At 38.1% G+C, this 25530-nt stretch overlaps 1 protein-coding gene across 13 annotated transcripts in view; it reads left to right on the top strand.

Moving 5' to 3' along the window:
• Window positions 1-22697, top strand: part of LOC100913752 (ATP-binding cassette sub-family A member 3) — a 243396-nt gene extending 220699 nt beyond the window's left edge. For all 13 annotated transcript variants that reach the window (XM_031963816.1, XM_031963863.1, XM_031963847.1 and 10 more), the window contains 6 exons: window positions 224-421; window positions 11973-12160; window positions 20232-20402; window positions 20778-20977; window positions 21394-21467; window positions 22410-22697. In XM_031963816.1, the coding sequence (XP_031819676.1) occupies window positions 224-421; window positions 11973-12160; window positions 20232-20402; window positions 20778-20977; window positions 21394-21467; window positions 22410-22535 (957 nt within the window). In that variant the 3' untranslated portion in view covers window positions 22536-22697. The remainder of the gene's footprint in view (window positions 1-223; window positions 422-11972; window positions 12161-20231; window positions 20403-20777; window positions 20978-21393; window positions 21468-22409) is intronic.
• The last annotated feature ends 2833 nt before the right edge of the window (window positions 22698-25530 follow it).

The raw sequence follows: 25530 nt of genomic DNA, 5'->3' as shown, positions 1-25530 counted from the left end.
ATGAGCAGGGTTCTCCTGGACCTTGGTCATTGGAGGCATATCAGATATGTAACTGATGACTAGTCCCTGGGTTCCATAAGGCTGGGGAGAAGTAGCTTGAGCTAAGGGGGAGAATGCTTCTACTGCCCCAGGAGGTATGGTCATGGTCATTGCATAAGGATTGATAGTCCTGTTTTTCATGATTCATAGGAAATATGTGGATTTTCTTCTTGGTGTTTCTTAGGTATATAGCCAAAGGCTGAAATCTGTCCTTGCTGTGAACAAAATCTCTTTCACAGTCCAGAGAGGAGAGTGTTTTGGGTTGCTAGGCTTCAATGGAGCTGGGAAAAGCTCCATTTTCAAAATGCTGACTGGGGAAATCATCATCACATCTGGAGATGCCTTTATCAACGGAAAGAGCATCCACAGTAACCTCAATGTGGTAAGATCCTCCCCAGGGCCAGGGAAACACACTTCCTTGAAGGATAGAAAGGATGACAATCAATGAAGAATTACAATGGAAACTGTAATGAGGAGAATGGATCCTCAAAAGATGAAAGACACAAATACTACTGCTAAGCTAGTGATGGAAGTCTAGGAAGAGTTGATAGAAAATTAAAACAGTTTTTCCCTGAAAGTGTGAATGCGGGGTGTTTCCTATAGCTTTCTGGAGTGTGAAAGCAAGTGTCAGAATCAGAGTGCCCCAAGATGGGTTCTGTTCAAAAGGTTTAGCCTAACTAAAATAGTTAATCTGGTTCTAATTTTGGGGGGGCTGGGATGGAGGAGCCTCACAGTTGTCTATAGGACTTCCTTTCACATTCAATTGTTGTATTCCCAAGCCCATTGTTTGTCCAAACTAGAATCCAATTAGATTTGGTCCCCCTTGGGTGTTGAAGAGAGATGGACAGATCAACTTGTATTAATATTAACAGTGTCTAAGAATTCCATTCTGCTTGGGAAAAATTACATGCCTAGCACAAGTGAATAAATTAAAGAATAAAATATTTTATTGAATGCTTACTATGTGCAAAGCACTGGGGATACAAAGAGAAAAACAAGATAGTCCCTGCTCTCAAGGAACTCCTGTTCTAATTGGGATTGACAACAACACATATGGAAAGTTTTAGCTACAAATCAGAAGGAAAGGTCCAATAGTCCCATGGACCTAAGGAGTACAGTTGCAAAGCACTTTCAAAGTACAGTATAATAAAAAAAGATTTACACAAATAGCAATATCATTTGGCAAAGGAGAGGTCCAAAGCAGTGAGAGATTCCAAGGATCACTTCCAACTAAAAGGCTCAGGAACAAGTCTTGGAAATACTCCCTGATGTAAGCCTTGAGGGAAGAGAAGGGATGAAAGTAAGTAAGGATGAGAGGGATAGCCATTCTAGACTTAGAGGAACAACATGAGCAAAGTCACAAAGATGGAGAAAGAAAGGGACAAGAAAGATCTACTTTGGCTGAAAAAATAGTGTGTAGAAGAAAATAGTGTGAGATAAGAGTGGAAAGATAAATTGGAGCTAGTTATAGACTCCTTCAATGAAAAGACTTAAGAAGTTTATACCTTACTCAGTAGATAATGAAGAATCCTTGAATATTTTTGTGAAAGAATTTTATATCCTTGGAATGATGCATTAAAAAGATTCCTTTGGCTGCAGCACAGGAAGTGAGAATAGACTGGATACATAGAAAGTAATTGGGAAACTGCTGCCACACTCTGGACAAGAGGCAACAGTGATCACAATTATTATAGCAGTGGGAAAAAAAGGAAGAGCTGAATTCCTCTTATATGATTCTATATGAATATGATACTTTTCAAAGATATCCCATTATAGACAGAGCAATAGACTGAGAGTTGAAAGACCTACATGTTAGTCCAAGCATTGCCATTAAAGAACTGTGTCACTTTGAATAAATCATATCACTGCTGTGGCTGTCAGTTTTCTGAAGGAGTTCAATTAAATGAGTTCTAAGATCTCTTAAAATTTTAAAATTAAATCATTCTTTAGGCAAAGCATTACAGTATCTTTATCAAGAAAATCCTAAATGAGAGTCAAACATGACTGAACAACAAGTGAGCCAAAATGTTACATACCCAATTCTTTTCTAACTTTCCTTGTTTGACTGTCTAAATATGCTGGTTAAATTCATGGTTCCTAGTACTTCACATATGGATGCAAGTTAGAAGGAACTTACAAGAATGTGCAAACGAGTCAGTAAACACTTATTAGACACTACATGACAGGCACTATGCTAAGCACTGGTGATACAAAGGGTGAAAAACAATCTCTGCTTTCAAGAAGCGCATAGTTTAATGGGAGATACAACATGCAAACAACTGCCGATGGACAAGCTGTATGCAGGAAAATTTGGAGATTAGCAGAAAAAATGCACTGGAATGAAAGGGTTATTGGATCACAGAATCCATGGGGGTGAGATAGGAGTGTAAGGTAGAAAACTGGAAAAGAAGGGAGAGAGTATAAAGGGCAAATGACAAGCAGGCTTTTTTTATTTGATACTGGAGATGATAGGGATCCACTGGAATTTATTGAGTAGAGGAATGACATGGTCAGATCCATACTTTAGGAGGGAAGGATGGACTTGAGTAAAGAAAGGAAGACCAACGAGAAAGCTATTGCAGTAGTCCATGTAGGGTGATAACTGTCTCCACTAAGGTGAGTAGCAATGTCAGAGGATAGCAGGGGTCCTCTGAGAGATGTTAGAAGCATAAAATCAACAGGAGGCAGTAATAGGCTGGATATGAGCTGCTGAGAGAGAATGAAGAGTTGGAAATGACACCTGTGTTTCAAGCCTGAATGGTAAGATTTGGGTATCCTTGATATTAACAGAAATTAGAAAAAGAAGACGGTTTAGGCGGAAAGAAAGTTAATTTGGTTTCGGATGCATCAAGCTTAAAATGTTTACAGGACCTCAAGTTTGAGACATCCAGTGGAGAGATGGAAATGTAAAACTAGAGGTCCGCAAGGAGGTTAAGGCCAGAAAAGCAGATGTGAAAATAATTGAATCTTTGAGAGCTAATGAGATCACAGAGTGAAGTAGTATAGAGGAAGAGGAGAAGATGATCCAAGAGATAGCCCTTGAGGGACACCCATAGTTAGCATACATGACCTAGATGGAGACCCAGCAAAGGAGATTGGAAAGTAGTAATCAGGTACCGGGAGAACTAGGAGAAAAATAGTGTGATTAAAACCCAAAGAGAAGGAAGTATGAAGGAGAAGAGGTTAATCAGCAGTGTCAAAGACAGCAGAGAAGTCAAGAGTATAAAGACTGAGAAAGACCATTAATTAGATTTGGTAACTAAGAGATCATTAGTAACTTAGGAGAGAGCAGTTTCAGTTGACCAATGAAGCCAGGAGCCAAGGACAGCAATTGGAGGCACCTACTGTAGGCTGCCTTCTCAAGGAATTTAGCCACAAAATGAAGGAGGCATATGGAACAATAGCAATCAGAGGTGGAAGAATCAGGTGACCCAATTTTTTGAGGATGGGGAAGATATGGGAAGGAAGATATGTAGCAATAAGGAAGCAACCTACATAACCCACAACATATAAAGCAACCCCATACACAGCTTTTCTAAGATATACACTATTACTTATCCCTTTTTTGCATATGGAGCCATCATTTTCTGGCTTCCCCTTCCTTTTCTACTGTAGGCAGGATAAAGTGAGATGAGAGATAGAGTGAATGAATACTAAACAAAATTTTAAAGTGAAGTTTGTTTTTTTTCACCTGCCCACATCTCTTTTTTCTCTTCTTGCCTTCTAGCATCACTCTTCCCCAATTCACAGGACTATAATATATACATGCCACCTAGTCACTCTGATCCAGACCTGCCCTTTCCCAAAGTGTTTCAGGCATCAAAATTATCTCTTTTCCTTGTCCTTTTCCTCCATCAATATTTTTATTCCCTTACTCCTACACATTAGAAAAATTCTGACTAAAGTAACCCATAAGAATATATACTATCAGAGAGCTAATTTGGAGATTAGCAGAAAAAATGCACTGGAAGCTTTTTAACCTTCTCAGAAATATTTGTTCTTTAACCTTGTACTGGTGGAGTTTCAGGCAGAAAGAATATGTTGGAGCAGGAGTGACTTTTCTGTATATCACATCATTTAACTGGTTTTGCCCACCTGTGGAGGAAGACTTTTAAGTCCCTAGATTTCCACCCATCCCCATTCCCTTTCTTCTCCTCTTCTGTTCTCCTCCCTTCCCCCTTGTCTTTCTCCTTTTCCTTCTTCATCTCCTGGAGAAGGGAAACCAGGAAAGCACCTGGTCATATTTGGAATATTGTGCTCTGTCCTGGGGAACTCATTTGAGGAAGGACATTAACTTGGGAAGAGGCCATCCAGGATGTTATATCACAGTCAGCTGAAGAAATTGGTGATATGTAGCCTATTAAGAAAAGTCCTAGAGAGAACATAATAGCTGTCTTCAAGTATTTTAAGGATTTTCATGTGGAAGAAAAAGTAGACCTAGCCTCAGAAAACAGAATTAGGAGGAATGGAAATATTATATGCCTGCCACCTACTAAGAATTTAATAAATGCTTTATCTCTAGTTCTCTATCTGTGTGAGCCTTCTCAAGTCACTTAACCTTATTTGCCTCAATTTCCTCATCCATAAAATGAGCTGAAGAAGAAAATGGCAAACCATTCCAGTATCTACACCAAGAAAATCCTAAATGGGGCCATGAAGAATTGGACATGACTGAAATGAATGAACAAGATCTATCTCTTCTTTAGTCATAAATTCTTATTCATAGATATGACAGGTAAAATTTTCCACCCTTCCCTAATTTACTTAGGAAAGTTACTTCCCTAATTTATTTAGGTATAGTAAATTTACTAATTTACTTATGATATCACTAATCATTTGCTCATTTTAGATGTTGGTCTTTGCCTAATTTCTTCCAAAGTACTTTCTAGTTTTCCCACCAGTTCCCAAAGCTTGAATTTTTAAGTTTATCAAACACTGGATTACTATAGTAGTTGTATATACTTCTGTATATTGTATACTTAATATAGTCCATGGATTAGCCACACTATTTCTTATTTAGTAGCAGATTATTTTGATGATTTCCATTTTATAATATAGTTTGAAAATAGGTATTGCTAGTCCATCTTCTTTCCCCTTTTTTCCATTGATTCTCTAGATATTCTTGATTTTTTTTCTCCCAGATGAATCTTGTTATGATTTTTCTAGTTCTATAAAATAATTCTTTGATTGTTTGATTGGCATAGCACTAAATATGTAAATTAACTTAAAATTTTTAGTTTTATTTTATTGACTCAGCTTATCCATGAGTAATTAATATTTCTCTAGTTGTTTAGATCTGTCTTTATTCATGTAAAAAATGTTTTGTAATTGCATTCATATAGTTCTTGGGTTTGATTTGTCTGGTACACTTTCAAATATTTTATGTTGTCCATAATTATTTTAAATAGACTTTCTCTTTCTACATTTTCCTGTTTAATTTTATTGAAAATATATAGAAATTCTGATATTTATGTGAGTTTATTTTACATTCTGAAATTTTGTTTCAAGTTATTTGTTGTTTCAACTACTTTTTTTAGTTAATTCTCTAGAGTTTTTTTAAGTATACCATCATATTATCTGCAAAGACTCATAGTTTTGCTTCTTCGATGCCTATTTTATTCCTTCAATTTTTCTTTCTTGTCATATTAGTATGGCTAGCACTTCTAGTACAATAATAAAAAATAATGGTCACAAACATTCTTGTATCACTCCTGATCTTATTGGGAAGGCTCCTAGTTTAACCCTCTTACAGATAATACTTGCTCTTGGCTTTCAATATAAATTCCTTATCATTTTTAGAAAACCTCCATTTGTTTCTATGCTTTCTAGTGTTTTTAATGGGACTGGATATTGTATTTTGTCAAAAGCTTTTTCTGCATCTAATGATATTATCATAAGGGTTTTGTTGTTTTTGTTAATGATATGGTTGGTCATGTTTAAGGTTTTCCTAATGTTGAATCAACCCTGGATTTGTGGTATAAATCCCACCCAATTCTCATGAATGATCTTTATGATATATTGCTATAATCTCTTTGCTAATATTTATTTAAGATTTTTACACTGATATTCATTAGGGAAATTGGTCTGTATTTTTCTTTCTCATTTTTACTTTCCCGGGTTTAGGTATCAAAAACATTTTTTGTATGTCAGAGAAGGAATTTGATAGGACTCCTTTTTTTTTTCCAAATATTTTTATAATATTAGAATTAATTTCTTTTTAAATGTTTGGTCACACTTGTAAATCCATCTGGTCTGGAATTTTTTTCTAGGGAGCTCATTTATGACTTGTTCAATTTCTTTTTTTATCATTTTGTTGTTGCTGTCACTATTGTTTTCATAAAATTGGCTTCTACTTTTATTAGTTCAATGGTTGTGGGGCTTTTTTACTTTCATTTTTATTAATCTCTCCTTTGATTTCAGGATTTTTATTTTGGCATTTAATTGGGGATGTATAACTTTTACTTTTGTTTGTTTTTTTTAAATTGTATACTGAGCTCCTTGATCTGTTCTTTCTCTTTTTATTGATATAAACATTTAGAGATAAATTTTCTCCTAAGCACTGCTTTGGCTGCATCCCACAAATTTTGGTATGTAGTCTTAATTGTTGTCATTATCTTTAATGAAATTACTGATTATTTCTATGATTTGTTCTTTGACCCACTTATTCTTTAGAATTAGATTTTTTGGTTTGCAAATAATTTTAAATCTATGCTTCCAAGACTCTTTATTGAATGTATTTTTAATTTCATTAATTTGCTTTTAATTTTTCTGCATTGTATATTAGGGTTTTTGTTTGTTTGTTTTGCCGAAATACATGGGCATTTTTTGTGAAGATGCTATAAGCAGTTGAGGGGAAAAAAAGATGTATTCTTTTTCTTCCTATTCAGTTGTCTCCAGAGATCTATCATATTTAATTTTCCTATAATTCCATTCATCTCTTTAACTTCTTTCTAATTTATGGTTAGATTTATCTAGTTCTAAGAAGGGAAATTTGAGGTCCTTCACTAGTATGATTTTTATTGTCTACTTCTTCCTATAATTCATTTAATTTATCCTTTAAGAATTTGGATATTCTGCCATTTGATGCATATTATATATATATATATATATACATATATATATATATTTGATATTGATATTACTTCATTGTCTATGATGCTTTTTAGAAAAATGTAGTTGCCCTGACTGTCTTTTTTTTCCTTCAAAAAAAAGTGTGGCTAATCAATGGACTTACATTATGCCTATTTTTGCTTTTGCTTTATCTGAAATCATACCTTTTATACCTCAGCTGAAACAATAGATTGTGCTTAGCCCCATATTTTAATTCTGTTTTTGTCTTTCTATTTCAAGCATAAACAACATATTATTGAATTCCGATTTCTAATCTGCTATTCACTTGGATGAGCGAGTTCATCTCGGTCATATTCACAACTATGATTGCTGTGTATTTCTCTCCATCCTGTTTTCTTCTGTTTATCCTTCTTTCTCTTTTTATTCTGTCCCTCCTCAAAAGTCTATTTTGCTTCTCATTACTGCCGCCCTTAATTCACCCTCCATTTTATTATATACCTTTCCTTTTTTTAACTCTTTCCTCTCCTAGTTCCTTGTTAGGTAAATTAGATTTCAACATCCAGCTGAGTATATAAATATAGATATATAGATATATTTTCCCCTCTTGGAATCAATCCAATCAGAGTTAAGTTCAAGCATTGCTCCTCCATCTCCATTTTCCCCTCTAGTGTCAAAGGTCTTCCTTGCATACCTTTTTTATGTGAAATATTTTCCCCATTCTTTCTCTCCCTTCCCTTTCTCTCAATACATACCTCAATCTCACCTCTTAATTTTTTTTTCAGATCATCCCAATATGATTGACTCACACCCATGCTCTCTGTCAATGTAAACTTCTAACTGCTGTACAAAAGATAAAGTTCCTAGGAGTTATATGTATCATCTTTCCACAAACAAATATAAATAATTTAACTTTATTAAATTTCTCATGATTTCTTTTTGATGTTAGATTTTCTATTCAGCTCTGTTCTACTCTCAAGAATGCTCGAAAGTCCTCTATTTTATTAAATATTCATTTTTCCTGTGAAGTATGATACTCAGTCTTACTTGATTATGCTTGGTTGTAATAGTAGTTCCTTTATCTTCTAGTATATCATATTCCAAGCCCTCTTTTTCTTTAGTGTAGAAGCTACTAAATCTTGTGTGATCCTGATTCTGAATTATTTCTTTCTAATTGCTTGTAGTATTTTCTCCTTGACTTGGGAGCTCTGGAATTTGGCTATGATATTCCTGGGAGTTTTCATTTCATTCATATCTCTTTCAAGAAATGACAGATCAGTGGATTCTTTCCATTCTTGTTTATTCTCTGGTTCTAACAGGCCAATTTTCCTTGACAGGTTCTTAAAATGTGATGTTAAAAAATACAGTCTTTTTTTGATCATGGCTTTCAGGGAGTCTAATAATTCTTAAATTATCTCTCTTCAATCTGTTTTCCAGGTCAGGTTTTTTGTTTGTTTGTTTGTTTTTTGTTTTTGGTGAGATACTTCACATTTTCTTTTATTTTTTCATTCTTTTTATTTTGTTTGATGGTTTCTTGAAGTCTCACCAGTTCTAATTTTTAAGGAATCATTTTCTTCAGAAAGGTTTTGTGTACTTTTACCTTTTGGCCATTTCTATTTTGAAAGGTATTGTTTTCATCAGTATTTTTTATGCTTCTTTTACCAAACTATTAACTTTCTTTTCATAATTTTCTTGCATCACTCATTTTCCCCTCAATTTTTCCTCAACCATTCTTATTTCTTTAAGGAATTTTACTTGGGAATGTGTTCAGTTTGCATTTTTCTCTGAGACTTGGTTTGTAGCTAATTTCACATCATTTTCATCTTTTGAATTTATTCTTAATCTTCCTGTCACCATAACAGCTAAATATCTCTTTTATGATGGAGGTTTCCTCTGTGTGTGTGTGTGTGTGTGTGTGTGTGTTTTGGTTTGATCATTTTTCTAGTGTATTTTCTTCACTTTGAATTTTATGTTAAAATTAGGCTGAGCTCACCTGGGGATGAGGAGGCACTGTCCCGACCTTCGGGGATTTTTTGCACTGCTATTTTCACAGCTATTTGGGGGCAGGGGGATCTGTTAGTTTGCAATGTTTCCAACATCATATTGTCCTGGGAGAAGAATAATTACTGCTCTCCTAGTCTACACTCTGTCTTTGTCCAGGAAGAGCCCCTGTTCCTCTGCAACCACAAATGCTAGTGTTCCTCTCTATCCTGAACCTACAACCAGGGTCCCTATTCACTTGTGACCCAAGACAAACACTCGTCTCTGCCTTGGGACTGTGACCCAGAAGTGTGTATGGGCAATGGGGCTGACAAACAGTATCTGGTCCTGTACCCAGTGCCGACTCAGAGTTCCCTATAATCTCCTTCTGGACAGTTGTCCAATCCCTTTACCATCTCTGGGCTAAGAGAAAGCTGTTGCTGTTGCTGTTGCTTTTGCAGAAACTGCTGCTACTACTGATAACCGAGGAGACCTGCCACTAGTGTTGTTGCAACACTTGCTGCAGTCCCTTCCCCAGCATCACAGACCCCCTCCTATCAATCTCCTAAGTATTCTTGGGCTGAAAAATGTCTCATCCTAACAAAATGCCTCACTCTGACTTTTTGTTGGCTGTACTTCTCTAGAATTTGATTTGAGACCTTATTTTAAAGTTGTTTGAAGGGGAATGTTGGAAGAATATGTGTGGATTGCTGCCTTTACTCCTCCTTCTTGGCTCCCGCACTTCCTTCCTTGCCATTTCCCAAGACACATCCCATGAAATGTTTGTGATACTTGTAATGTTGTATTTCCCTCTGAATAAGGCCATGAATAATATTGTTTCCAACTTACTTTCCTGAGTGATACTGGGCATTTCCTCCTATGTGGTCTATCAGCCCAAAGTAGCCTTTAGCCTATGGTTGGCCAGAGCTTGGCAAAGTAGGCTAGAAACAGTAAAATCAGGGATCAAATGGAAGTTTAGTTGATTTCAAAGTAAGGAAAATACTTGCAAGCAGAAGACTCCTAAGGAGAGTTTAATATGCTGGGGCAAAGGCAGTGCTTCATATACAGAAAAGTGGGCTGGACCATTACATAAACATTCTTATATTTTGAGTAGCAATTCTCACAACAGATTCATGCGTGGACAATACAGGTATTTCTGGGTCCTGTCTCCCTATGGATTGTCTCAGAGCAGGGTAACAGAACGAGAGTTATAGCATGATGGGAATAGGAATGCAGTACTTGGTTCCATTCTCTTAGCTGTTGCAATAAACATATTGTGAGGAAGTAAAAAAAATGTGATGGATCACCTGCTTTTGGCTCTCAGATCCCTGGGAAATAGGAGAGTTTCCTCAGTGAACACCTGGCAAAAAGGGATCATGAATGGGATAATACTTTGCCAAAGAGTGAGATTATCCAAAGCACAAAGAAATCATGAGAAATGTTGTTATCTAAGCCTTTGGGCACACTTTCCTTGCTGAACTTTACCTCTGGGAAACAAGTTGTCTCCAAAATATTTTGACAGGTATTTACTTCCAGATTATTCCTATTATAGTTTTTGGTTTTACAGTTTTATCTGATCATTTTTCTCCCTTACATTTAGTTCCTTATTGGAATAAAAATGTTTGATCCCTTACATTCAGTTCCTTATTGGAATAAAAATGTTTGATAATGCTGGTCAAGACAAGTCAAGTCAGCAAGTTTTCATGGAATATCTATTATGTGTCCTGGCACTGTGCTAAGGGCTAATTAATAATTGACATAGTACTAGAAAGAAGCAGAGAGAGGGCAAGAGTGACTCTTTCCAGTCATAGGAGAAAATGTGAGTAAAAATATAGATATGGTAACAGTACAAGAACAAACAGGACAGAAAGTCTTATCAGACCATAGCTAGGAAAGTATAGGAGAGGCATATTATGGAGCGATTAAAATGAGAAGATCAATTGTCTATTTTATTTGGTATTTGGGTGACCATTTTTTAAGCAAATGGGTGATATTATCTTAATGCTTCAATAGAAAGGTTACCCAGGCAGCTATATATAGATAGATATAGATGGGAATAGATATATTTCCTTATATCTATATGATAGATATAGTTGGGATAGATAGATGGGAAAGGCAGCAGAAGAGAGCAGGAATAACAGGGAACTGGCATAATAATCTAGGTGAGAAGGAAACAGGACCTAAAAATCTTTTGTGGATCCTCCTAGAAAAGACTCATATACACTGATATAAAGCTGCCCCATCACCACCTTGTCTCCAAAACTCATGAAAAGCCTCAGTTAAATGTCCTTGGTCCCCTTAGTCTTAAAAAAGCCATTAATCTTAATATTCTCTTATGAGAACTTAGTGCTAGCAAAATACTAAATATCTTCTTCAAAACACACACACACACACACACACACACACACACACACCTTGAAAGCACCATTGTACAATAAACACACCTCTCCTCTTACCGTTGGCCATGACTGCCCCCTTTGGCAAAACTTTTTTAAAGTGAGTTGTAAGCCCCTATGGAGTCATGTAACTGAATGTGAGGGTCACAAAATTATGATTTATTATCAGCAAATGTTCGATTTGTATACCTATTTCATATGTCCAAAGTCGAGGAAAAAATTTCTCAGGCAAAAAGGGGTTGTGAGTAGAAAAAATTTAAGAAGCCCATGGGGCCCCAGTAGGCTCCCAATACAAAGTGTTGGCAGCTTTGGCAGCAGCAGAAAGCCCTGGCAGGAACACTAAAAAAACTGCTACCTTCAGCTAGAACGTGGACCAAAATGCCTGACTCCCTTTGCCTTGTTGGGTTTTGGAACATGTGTGATTCAAATAAGGTTTTAATTTAGTAGCCAGCCTGCGTTGCTCACCTGAGGGCTCTTCTCTCCTTGCAGCTGCAGGGAGAAGTCAGCTACTGTCCTCAGTTAGACGCCCTGCTGCACCACATGACAGGACGGGAAATTCTCACCATGTATGCCCGGATATGGGGCATTCCCATGAGCCAAATCAAGTGGCACGTGGAAAACGTGATGCAGAAGCTTCTGCTGATGAACCAGGCGGACAAACTCATCAAAAACTACAGGTGAGACAACTAGGCGTTGGCAGCCTCTTCCCTTCCTGTAAGCCTTACGTTACAGTAACTCAGAGAGCCTTTTTTAGCCGTAACTCGGACAAAGGGCCTCTGCCCGCTAGCTATGCAGTCCTGACTTCAGACAGAAAGGAGGAGGAACAGGAGAGCTGCAAGGAACTGGTTGGCTCTTTTTGTGACCATGCCCGGGGCTGTGGAGGAGGGTTCAGCAGCATTGCCCAGACTGGTGGGAGGGCCCAGGGGCCCTCCTGATCTGCAGTTTCCTCTTTCATGAGTGATAGAAGGGTGATTGAGCAACTAGCTTGGGGCTTAGAAGGCAGCAGTGTTAGAGGTATAAGCAGTCAGCAGGGCGTTGATGTACAGAGCATAGGTTACCGAATCTTAGAACTGGAAGGAACCTTCTTCCAGATTCCACATCTATTCTAGAACTCTGCCCCAAAAAAACAAATTGTCATTCAATCTTCACTTGGAAACCTCCACTGGACTCTCAGAAGTCCCAGATATTTTTCACTTTTTCTTCTGGTTGCCCTTCCCTGATCTTGTCCCTATAAAGCTGATTATTTGAACTTTAGTGTAGAATTCAGAGAATTTTTATTCCACACTGAGACAGAACTGTGACACTCCAGCCTTCCGGGGCACAAGAATGGAATACGCAAAGTAGACCCTTAAGTCCTCAGATGGTAGGATTATAGAGGCGGCCAGTGATGCAGCAGAGAGAGAGCTGGGCCTGGAAGCCCTGAACTCAAATCCAGCCTCAGACATTTACCATCTATGTGACCCTGAGCAAGTGTGTGGCCTTCTTTTTGCCTTAGTTTCCTCAACTGTTGAATGTAGATAACAGCAACTACCTCCCAGGGCTGTTGTGAGGATCAAACAGGATAATATTTGTAAAGCAGTGAGCACAGTCCTGGGCATGTTGTAGGTGTTCTGCAAATGCTTGCTCTCTTCTCTTTCCCTTATGTATTCAGAGCTGGAGGAAGATTGATTGTCTGAGATCTCACAGATCTCAAATAGCAGAAATGTAATTTGAACCCAGATCTTTGAACTCCAAATCCAGTATACTTCATATTATTATAAGAGATAATAATTACAAAGTATTTGGCCTAGCGTCTAGCTAGAATAAGTGCTATACAAATGATGTAATTATTATACCACTTTGCCTCTTATGTAGACTAAAATGACTATGATCTAATTGTAAAGGTAAACCAAACATCCTGAATTCAGCACAAATTATAGTACCAAAACAAGGTAAGATAGACTATCTCAGGTTTGATAGAACCAGGACAGTTGCAAGCAAGCAAGGAAAGTTGAATTGGGGCAATGTTAGTCTTTAAACATTTATTAAATACCTAAATATATGCCAAGTACTAAGCTAAGTGTTAAGGATACAAAAAAAGGCAAAAGGCAGTCCCTACCCTTAAGACCTAGAATTCTTCAGTAGCTCAGAATTACCATGTCTAGCCAATTGTTAATGCCCTGGCCAAGAAGACAGTCACCAGCCAACAACAGGTTCACATACTAACCACCACCTCTTCTATGGTATGATAGATCTCTTCCTGACCTAGGCTAAGCAATGCTTTTACACAGCTCACTTACTCCTGAGATTTGGATTTAAACATCTGTACTATTCTATGTTGTATTATAATGTACCATATATTGGAGGTCCCACTTTATTTTCCCTTTCTTGATTCCAACAAACCTCCTTAATGTGTGTTAATGCAACGGAAAAGGAAACTACTGTGGTCTGAATCAGAGTAAATCAGGAGAGCAAAGTGAGGCCCAAGCGAGCAAGCAATATAAAATACTTGATTTAAACATAAACTCCCCTATTCTTTACAGTAACACTGAGGGGCCATTAGTTGGTATGCCATAATTGAACTACTGCGTGGCTTCCCAACATATCCAAATGCATTACATGGAAAAGAAACACAAAGCATTCAGTTCTGGCCCCTACTCAGCCACAAGCCACTTCCTACTCCCAGTACCAAGACAGAGTGGTTTTAGAGCATCTGGGTGTACAATTCATACACATACACACACACACACACACACACACACACATACCCTGTCCAATTCCAGCCAGCCAGATCTTCTTGAGGAGTCTTGAAACTATAGTTCTCAGGAACTCTCAAGTGGTAGAGTCTCACGTGAGCCTGGGAAGATCACTTAGCTTGTATCAGCTTCAGTTTCATAATCTATAAAATTAGAATAATAATGTTTGGAAGTATATACTATTAAGTGATGTGAGGATCATAATATGTGAAACACATATACAAACTTGAAAGATCTATAAACGTTAAAAGTTCTTTAAACTTTAGTTGGTTAGTTATTAGTAGCTCTTTTTTGCTCACACTCCCAACTCCCATTTACACTGGCAGCTCTATAATGTGCTCTGAGGATCACTCCTTTCTGATGTCAATAGTCCATCCTCCATCACCAGGAGTCAGAATGTTTAAAGCCACTATCATTTTCATATGACTGTCCATATTCATCTGTAGACATTTTCTCTGTTGTTGACCACTGCTACCACCTCTGGGGGATTCTGTTGCCAATTTGGGCTGCTGCTAGGACCTTTGGTAGTTATTCTGATTCTTTAGTTCATTCACAATGTTGTGACTTGGTCAGTTCTATCACTGGATACTTAGTTGGCTTAAGATCAGGGAAGAAGAAACAGAAACACTGTGTTCACAAACAGATGAATAGTAACCAGATGAGAGACAGATGAAATTTCCCCCTACCTGACACCTCAAAACATTCTTGCCTTATTTACCAATAAAAAAGAAAAGACTGAAAGATCAGCCAGTCATTTCTTTTGTGAATGAACTCAGTTCTGATTCAGCCTCTCCAAAGGTTATTTGGCTTTATAAACAATTATAAGACATTACAACATCACATCATAACCACATCATCGCATTTCCCTGCAAATAACAATAGATACCACCAGTAGCACCCTCTGCTTTTACAAATAGGAAAGTTCTACAAGTCATATTTATTATTTATTTTTATTTATTATACTTAACAAAGCAAACTATAGTAGATATACTTGCTCAAAAGCAATAATAGAGATTGATGGTTTTCCCATTAAGTGTCTTCTCATATTTTGCATAAGAAAATGCCTCTTTTCATTTTTTGTTAAGTTAAAAAAATTCATATTTTTTTTTCTTAAAGAATTGAAGGGATCTAGAAAAAATAACAACAGAGTTCATCTGGAAGAACAAAAGGTCAAGAATTTCAGGGAAATTAAGGGGAAAAAAAGTTAATGAAAGTGGCCTAGATGTACCAGACCTAAAATTATATTATAAAGCAGGAGACATCAAAACCATTTGATACTGGCTAAGAAATAGAATAGTCGATCAATGGAATAGGTTAGGTTCACAGAACAAAATAATCTAGTGTTTGACAAACCCAAAGACCCCAGCTTTGGGGATGAGAACTCATTATTTGACAAAAGCTGCTGGGAAAATTGGAAACTAGGGTAGAAGACCCACACCTAACACCACATACCAAGATAAGATCTAAATGGGTTCATGATTTAGACATAAAGAGTGATATTATAAGCAAATTAGAAGAACATAGGATAGTTTACCTCTCAGATCTGTGGAGGAGGAAGGAATTTGTGTCCAAAGAAGAACTAGAACTCATAATTGAATACCAGATAGATAATTTTGATTATTTTTAGTTAAAAAGGTTTTGTACAAACAAAACTAATGCAAACAAGATCAGAAGAGAAGCAATAAATTGGAAAATCATTCTTACGTTTAAGGGTTCTGATAAAGGCCTCATTTCTAAAATATATAGAAAATTTATAAGAACTCAAGCCATTTTTCGATTGATAAATGGTGAAAGGATATAAACAATTTTCAGATGAAGAAATTAAAACCATTTCTAATCATATGAAAAGGTGCTCTAACTCATTATTGATCAGGGAAATGCAAATTAAGACAACTCTGAGATACCACTATACACCTCTCAAATTGGCTAAGATGACAGGAAAAGATAATGCCGAGTGTTGGAGGGTATGTGGGAAAACTGGGACATTGATACATTGTTGGTGGAGTTGTGAATAGATCCAGCCATTCTGGAGAGCAATTTGGAACTATGCTCAAAAAGTTATCAAACTGTACATACCCTTTGATCCAGCAGTGTTTCTACTGGGCTTATACATAACCCAAAGAGATACTAAAGAAGGGAAAGGGACCCACATGTGCAAAAATGTTTGTGGCAGCCCTTTTTGTAGTGGCCAGAAACTGAAAACTGAGTGAATACCCAACAGTTAGAGAATGGCTGAATAAATTATTATATATGGATGTTATGGAACATTATTGTTCTGTAAGAAATGATAGCAGGATGATTTCGGAGAGGCCTGAAGAGACTTACATGAACTGATGCTGAGTGAAATGAACAGAACCAGGAATCATTGTACATGACAAAAATATTATGTGATGATCAATTCTGATGGGCGTGGCTCTTTCCAACAATGAGATGATTAATGCCAATTCTAATGATCTTGTGATGAAGAGAGCCATCTCCACCGAGAGATAGGACTGTGGGAACTGAGTGTGGACCAGAACGTAACATTCTCACTCTTTTTGTTTTATTAACTTGCATTTTGTTTTCTTACTCATTTATTTTCTTTTTTTGATCTGATTTTTCTTGTGCAACAAGAGAATTATATAAATACATTTATACATATTGGATTTAACATATATTTAATATGTTTAACATATATTGGATTGCTTGCCATCTAGGGAGGGGGTGAGGGAAGGAGGAGAAAATCTGAAACACAAGGCTATGCAAGGGTCAATGTTGAAAAATTATCTGTGCATATGTTTTGAAAATAAAAAGCTTTAAAAAAATTTTTTAAAGGATTAAAAGGTACAGCTCTGTTACAACTATAGGGCCCTCAGTAGTATCATAGATCAGAACCTCTGATCCCTAACATTTATATTAACACAAGAGGCAATAAGATGTTCCCAAAGTGTATGTTTTCTGAATATGTATATATTCAGATGAATATATATGAATATGTAGTGTGGTGACCTGTGAGGGAGTATACTCCATTTTTGCATGGGGATATTCTTTCTGATCCATTGATGTTCTATGCTGTCCAATTGAATGTGTTTTGTTTCAAATTAATGTGTCTTCTGACTGATAAGTGACAATGAACATATCAGTGGGGGCCTTTGAGCTCTGGTTTAAGTGGGTGCTGACACAATGCTTCAAACAGCTGCTACTTATCTATACAACTTCTCTAGGAGTACTTGTCTTGCCCTCTGGACTATGAAATACTTTTTGTCTTTGATTTTAGAATGACATTTTGCTTATACTTTTAAATCACAATTTGGATAATTGTCCTCTTCCCTCCTAGACATGTTCTTTCCCTCCAGGCTTAATAGTTGCCTCTCAACAATGGCATTTTGTTGTTGTTCAGTTGTTTCAGTTGTATCTGACTCTGTGTGACCCCCTTGGGGACTACCTTGACAGAGATAATGGAATGGTTTGGCCATGTTCTTCTCCAGTCCGTTACACAGAAGAGGAACCACGTGGCTTGCCCAGGCTCACTCAGCTGGTGAGGTTGAATTGGAGCTCAGATAGGGGAGTCTTCTTCGCCCAGCATTCTGTGCACTATGGTACTCCCTAGTTGGTCTCTTTAATGGCATACATTGGTGCTATCCTAAAGGGAAGCCATGATAGGATTTAAAAAAATATTCTTAACAAGTTTTGTGCCTATGAAGGGGTATTAAAATAATCTGGGGAGATTTGTGCCTCAACCAAGCCTTAAGTTTCCTATATGTAAAGTTAGATTCTTGTTATGACAGAAAGCTAGATGTCACAGTGGATAAGAGTGCTGTGAGGGTCAAATGAGTTAATATAGATAAGCTATATAAATGCTAGCTTTTCTTAATGGAATGGTGATGATGTTGAAGCAAGAAGGTACATGCTAGTTCATCACTAAAATGATACACCATAAGCCATGCCTCATTTGACAAAAATATCCGAAAGTTATGAATGAGAAGTTCTCAAAGGAAAAAAAAAATCTACGCTAATTATAGGAATATGAAAGAAAAGTTCCAAATAACTAATAATTAGGAGAATTCAAATTAACCCTTAAATTACTCCTCATACCCAACAGACTAGCAAATAAACAAAAAGAAGAAATGACAAATGCTGTAGAGATTATCAATAGTGCAAAAAAAAATTGTTGTTTTTTTTTAATTGAGTATTCCAACCAATCTGGAAAGCAAGTTAGAATTATACCCCAAAGTTTCTAACCTATACATACTATCAATGGGACTCTACCCCCAAAGAATTCCAAGAAAGGGAAAAAGGTTCTATGTGAACAAAAATGTCAATACTAGCTTTGTCATAGCAAAGAACCAGAAACTTGCAGGATAGGAATAGGGAAGGAGTAGAACTCATCAACTGGAGAATGACTAGACAAATAATGGTACATGAATGTAAGGCTGTAAGAAATGATAAAAGAGACTGTTCCAGAGAAGCCTAGAGAAACTTGTTTGTGAATTGATACAAAGTGAGGTGAGCAGAACTATTTATACTATGATAAGAAGATTGTAAAAAACAATTCTGAAACACTTAAGAATAACCCTTAACCATGCCATAACTTAGAGATTCTAGAGAATCCAGAGGTGATAAAGCATGCTACCCACCTCCTGACAGATGATGAATTCAAGATGCAGAATGAGAAATATTTTTGGACACAGTCAACATAGGAATTTGTTTTGCTTGACTTTGCACATCTGTAACAAAAGCTTTGTTTTTCTTTTTTTTCTTTTTCACTGAAGAAATGGAAGACAAAGGATGAAAAAGTAAATGCTTATTAAAAATTCAATCAAATACCTGGAGCATATATTTTAAATTGTCATTTCTTTGACTACCCAAACTCTTGTGACCAAACTACTCTGACACTTTTGACCTCAACTTAATTCTTTGACTCCTGGGTAGCCACCCAACCCTATCCCACCTCCACCTCAACTGAAAGTCTTCCTAATCCTGTGGACCATATTGTCCATAGGGTTTTCTTGACAAATATCCTGGAATAGTTTGCCATTTTCTTAAGACAGAGGTTAACTGGCTTTTCAAGAATCATATAGCTAGTGAGTATCTGAGATCAGATTTGATTCCCGACTCCACCAAGCCATCTAGCTGCCAAACACTGGACATATCTGGCCATTATTTCTTGTTCCTGTTCTCCTTTATATTCTGCCCTGAAGCCTTGGAAATACAGTATTCATCTGCTTCAAAATTCATAGGATTTGATATATTTGACACATTTTGATGACAAAAAAAAATGCTTCAGCCCTTGGTGCTTGCTTGGCACTTCCACACTTGATTGTTGTCTTGGTTGGGCAGTAGAGATGTAAGGTTATCCAGGAGCATTGCCCGACCCCACTGCCTTTGCCATTTGTCCCTCTTGTCGTGAGCAGCTCCTCCTCAAGGAAGGTTGTAGTGCGAAGGACTGTCTTGTTGGAGCCCATAATACTAAGGTGGTGCATATTAATGGGCAGGTCCCAGGACAGTTCCTACAGATGATGTGGCCGCAGTGTATAGTCTCCTGGCTCCCAAAACAGTAGGACTAGAAGGAGCATGGAATGGCCAGTGTGCTCAGCAGAAGGAAAAGCAGCAAGAGCTGGAACAGCAGTGAGAGCCCAGGTGGAGACTGGTGGCAGAGGACCCAAGACTCTTGGCAATCTCAACCCCTGAGACCCCTGAGCAGCAGAGGATGGGGAATCATAGCTTCCATTTCCACATCCAGATTCCACCCTCACCCCCAAGGGAGGTAGGACAGCATGGGGCAAGGGGAGATAAGAAATGTGATGGTTCCTAGATCAAGAAGGAGAAGCCCAGCAGGGCCAAGCTGAGCTGGCTTGTTTCTCCTCAGATGTCCCTTTGAGGAAGTGAGATAAGGAGGGATGGCTTCAGACTGGAGACATTTGGGACTCAACTGTAGTATCATGGATTCCCCGCATCTGGAACCAATGAACAATGAGTACTGAGGTATCTGCATACTATTATTTGTCCCTATTCTGCCCTCTTTTCCTCACAGTGGTGGCAACAAGCGTAAGCTGAGCACTGGAATTGCCCTTCTCGGGGATCCTTTGATTGTCTTCCTGGATGAGCCATCCACTGGGATGGACCCTGTGGCTCGGCGGATGCTCTGGAACTCAGTGATGGAGATATGTAAGACTGGCAAGGCCGTCATCATTACCTCCCACAGGTAGGCGCTGCCCTTTGCCTGGCATAGAAAGGCGTCAGAAGGAGATTGGGCACAACTCCGTGACCTTTTCTGTGGCCTCTTGGTGCTAAGGATAGGGGGTAAGGGTAAGATCCCCCTGATGAGGGAACCTTGAGTTCCTCTGGTACTAGTCTTGATAAGTTCTAAGAAATAATGTCCTATCATGAGATGAGAAGGGGGAGATTCCCACTCCAAATCTGAGCGCCTCCTCCTCCCCCTTTATGCCAAGCCTTTTTACCACGCTAAGGTGGCTCTCTCTCAGCCCTGCCCCCGGCCACCCCTCTACAGAAATGGAACCGGCCAATTCAGTTCTGTCAAGTCTGGTTACACCAACCCCCTCCCCTCTTGTTTCCCCAGCATGGAGGAATGTGAAGCATTATGCACCAAGCTGTCCATCATGGTGAATGGAGAGTTCAGATGTCTGGGCAGCCCACAGCACCTTAAGAGCAAGTACGGGAGTGGCTACACCCTACTGGCCAAGATTAAAGACTTCACTCCTGAAGAAAAAAAGATAGCAATCGAGACATTCAAAACATTTGTGAGAGACACCTTTCCAGGTACTGGAGCTCAGGCCCTCCAGGGCCGAAGTCTGTCTGTATGTTCTCTGGCCAGACAGATTTTTCCAGTGAATTCCTCTGACAATAAGAAATTAGTCTCCACCTGAGGACTAGCCAAAGTCCTTGCTGGTATCTAAAGCTTATCACAGCTTCTGCTTCTCAAGGAACAAAAATCCTTTCTATTAATGGTGGAAGTTAACCAGCATGGGAGACAAAGCAGCTCTAAGGAAAAAGCAGCTTCAAAGCATCTTTCAAAACCAGTTTGGATTATCTGCTCTTCTGTATTCTCCCCACCCCAAACAGTCCCCTTTAAAAATATGTCTCCAGCAGTTACATTAGATTGAAAACTAATCCTGCCAAGAAATATCATTTCCCACCCCCTGTTCCTCGTGAGAATGTCTCTTTCTCTTTGCCAGGCAGTATCCTGAAGGATGAGCACCAAGGAATGGTCAACTACCACTTGCCTAAAGAGAACCTCAAATGGTCAAAGGTGAGTGTGGGAAGCAGATTTCATTAAGCTATCAGAAAGCTAATGAGATGATTCAAACCAGTTCCAATTGTTCAGGGATGAAGAAAGCCATATACACACACACAGAGAACCATGGGAACTGAGTGTGGACCACAACATAGCATTTCCACTCTTTTTGTTGTTTTCTTTTTATTTTGCTTCTCTTTTTTTCTTATGCAGCACAATAATTGTATAAATATGTGTACATATATTAGATTTAACATATATTTCTACCATGTTTAACATACAATGGACTACTTGCCATGTAGGGGAGGGCATGGGGGAAGGGGAGGAAACTGGAAGACAGGGTTTTGCAAGAGATAATGTTGAAAAATTGTCCACATGTATGTTTTAAAAAATAAAAACCTTTAATTATTTTTTTAAAAACTATCAGAATGCTACCTAATGGCACTTTCCATGAGGAGGAGCATACAAGAGGCATTGAACTCTCTCGAGAGCCTCAGGATGTGGATATGGCACTCAGACATCTAGGAATATAAGAAACTCAGCTTTGGGAAGAGAGGAATTCCTCTGCCCTTCCCTTTTTTGGGGGGTAGTGATCTTTCCATCCTGTTACAGTTTCACATCTGCGATTTACTATGACAATGTGGGACAAAATTTCTTAGCGTTTAATTTTCTTAACTTGATTTGAGTTCTATATATAAATAGCTGAATACTGTGATAAATAGGTGTGTGTCCTAGAAATGTTGCTCATCTGAAAAAGGAAAAGTATTTCTTGGGGACTTATCACTCAACTTCTTTCTCAAAGAACACTGGGATTTAATGACTTTATGGCAATATTTGTCTATTGATGGATTTAAGGAATTTCACCAGCCCCTAACTTTTGCCTCCTGACACATTTAGGAGGCACTGCTTATATTCCTATAACAAGGTTCTTAACTATGACTATCTGCTATCCCACAGGTGTTTGGCATCTTGGAAGAAGTCAAAACTCAATATAAATTGGATGACTATTCCATAAGTCAAGTCTCACTGGAACAAATCTTCTTGAGCTTTGCCCATTTACAAAATGCTGGGAAAGATGTTTGAAACAAAGAGCAGCCTATGGTACTTTTATTTCTTTCCCACTGCCTTCCCTATCTCATTGTATGTCACCATTTTATATAGACATAGCAATTGACACTGTATATGTGCATTCCTGCATATAAAAATGAAACCATGAACTCCCTCGAGGAGGGACTTTACTTTTCATTTTGAGTACAGATGTACTTTGAGGAAAAAAATATACAAGAAGTAGGTGAGTATAAAGTCAGAAAAGTAGAATTCTTGGAGCCTGAGACCATTCAGTGTCCTTCCTGATACACTCAAAAGCTCTATAGGGATGCAATGGCAGTGGGCCCCTTTTGCATTTAATATAGAAAATACTACATCAGCCCCAGTAGCCTCCAAGTCTCCTAGGCAGCCAGTTCCTGGATGGAAGAAATGGAACAGAGTGAATTTAGAGGGAAAATTTATAGGTGGTAACCATGAATGAGTCAAGTCATTTTTTAAAAACTCATTAGGCAGGAGGCAAAACTCATTAGCTAGGTGACACAGTGTAATTAGACCCCAGAGTCAGGAAGACCCAAGATCAACACAAATAGCTAACTAGCTGTGTGACCCTGAGCAAGTCACAACCCTGATTACATCACAGTAATAACAACCAAAAAACAACAATACTAATTGGATAGTTTGTGGCCTAATCATTTCAATAGTAGGATATTATTCTAGCATTTAGTGGTCTCTGTCCATCAGACTTGAAAAGTGTATCTTTACTCAAAGATTCTCTAGAAACATGAGATGAACTGAACACATCAAAAAAAAAAAAAAGAAGAAGAAGAAGAAGAAGAAATCTGAGAGAAAACTCTGGAACAAGAAAATTTTATTTACAGCAGTTGGTTGGTTGGTCTTAGCTGTGTCTAGCATAGGGAGGGAAAGTTGTCATCTTGGCCAGGCTGATTACTACCTTGAGACAAGAGCAAGACCATGTTGGAATATGAACATCAATAATCAGAAAAAGAAAGTGAATCTATAGGTTTTACAGAGAGCCCGCTGGCTAGCTCCTTGGGTTCTTAACCCAAGCACATATATCATATGCCTAGATATACCAAGCCAGCATTATGTCACTCAAACCAAAAATCAGAGGGGTCTGTGTATGAGGTATGAAAAAAGCAAATCAATCCCCTCCCCCCACCCAGTGAACTAACATCAATAATTCATGGAAGAGATAGAACATATTCCTTCCACTTCATTCTGATGGATACAAGTTAAATAAAATGATGCAGGAGTCCATCTGAGACCAGTCCTCCCTTGGATACAGGTATTGTGCCCACTTGGAGAAAAGACAATTAGGTCTGAGTTTAGTGTTCCATACCTGCAATGACAAATCAAATATCTCTAGTTCAGAGATTGTGATTGTAAAATATATTGTCTCTTGAGAGAATCTTTCAGGCAATTTAGGATGCCTTGTTCTGCTTAACCTTAGAAAACAAAGTAAAATAAGCATAATCACAAAAGGATAAATTTAGGCTTGATGTCGGGAAAAACAATTATCTCAAATGAAAACAAATTCATTCTTGGACACTTCTAGAAGGCAGCAGGTTTCCACTTACTAGAGATCTTTAATTAAAGCCTAGCTTACCGTTGAGTTTCAGAACAGGAGTTCTGGACCCCAGATTAAGGAAGGCCTTGAATTTCAGGATAAGGAATTAGACTTTTGCTTGGGAAATGTCTTTTGACTCATGCAGAGCTGCCAGAGTCATTGGAGTCCAGTGGCAAGACCAAAGTGAAGACCATTAGTGATGGCCCAGGATACTGTGGATGATGCTGGCATCTTTTTTGTCAGAAAAAGCTCCACAGCACCTGCTTCAGCCACCTTCATGGCTTTTGGAACAAATTGTTCTCATCTGCCCACTGGGCAAAGGTAGTCTTTACAGGCTTGGGGGACACCCTAACTCATCAGTAGAAGTGAGACCTGTAGATTACCCTTAGCCTGGTTTACCCCATCTGCCAAAAGGATTTACCAGAGTGCGGTTGCTGTGCATGCTACAACTTCTTTGAGTCACAGGTGAGAGGGGTGAGCCTTCTTTGAGCCACCAAAAATGGATGAACAGGCTTGAAAAGAGCTCAGAAGCCCCTCACACCAGAGGTGTTAGTCCTCTCTGAACACCAGGTGTAATGGATAGAGTCCCAAGTCTGGAGTGAGAAGAACCCAAATTCAAAACTAGCCTCAGATACTTCCTAGCTGAAAGACCCTAGGCAAGTCATTTAACCCTGTTTGCCTCAGTTTCCTCATCTGTAAAATGAGCTGGAGAAAGAAATGGCAAACTGTTCCAGCATCTTTGTCAAGAAAACCCCTAATAGAGTCATGAAGAGTCAAATAACAGAACAAATCTGCTGAAAATGCTGAAGACATTAACTACTTAAGAAAGCAAACTACATATGTGCTCATGGACCGAGTATGTTTTGTTGTTCAGAGACTACTGCAATAGTCTAGGCAAGTAAGTAATAAGGCTATAGTTGTGATGAGAGAAAAGAGAACTATGAGAGGTATTGCAGGAATAAAATGGAAAGGATTTAGTATGAATAAGATATGAGAGCAATCAAGATGACTCTTAGTTGACAAATCTGAGTTATGAAGAAATATGGCCATAAATAGAAAGCATGAAGTCAGAAGGAAGGGAAGGTTTAGGGGGAAGCTTTGTCCATCTTCAACCTGATCATTAACTTCTTTGGATTGTCATCCTTTTTCTTCTTAATGTGGGCATTCCCCAAACCCTCTTCTTTTACTTCTATTTGTCCTTGACATTTTCAACTCCCATAAGTTCCCTTAATGTAGCTTGATTTTCTGGATTATGGGTCCAGATTGAGATGGATGCCTATCAATTATTTCACCAATATAGTGACATAGAATCCCTGGATACTTGCTCTCTCTGGGTCAGATCTAATTGTAAATTCTTCAGGGGTCTACAAAGCCAAACAAGATTCCTAATACACTCTGAACTCATGAGTCAGGCATGTTATACGTTGGCATGTTAAAAGACAT

This window comes from Sarcophilus harrisii, chromosome 1, assembly GCF_902635505.1.
Source record: "Sarcophilus harrisii chromosome 1, mSarHar1.11, whole genome shotgun sequence".
NCBI classification, from domain to species: Eukaryota; Metazoa; Chordata; class Mammalia; order Dasyuromorphia; family Dasyuridae; genus Sarcophilus; species Sarcophilus harrisii.
This window is presented reverse-complemented; position numbering and strand designations above follow the sequence as displayed.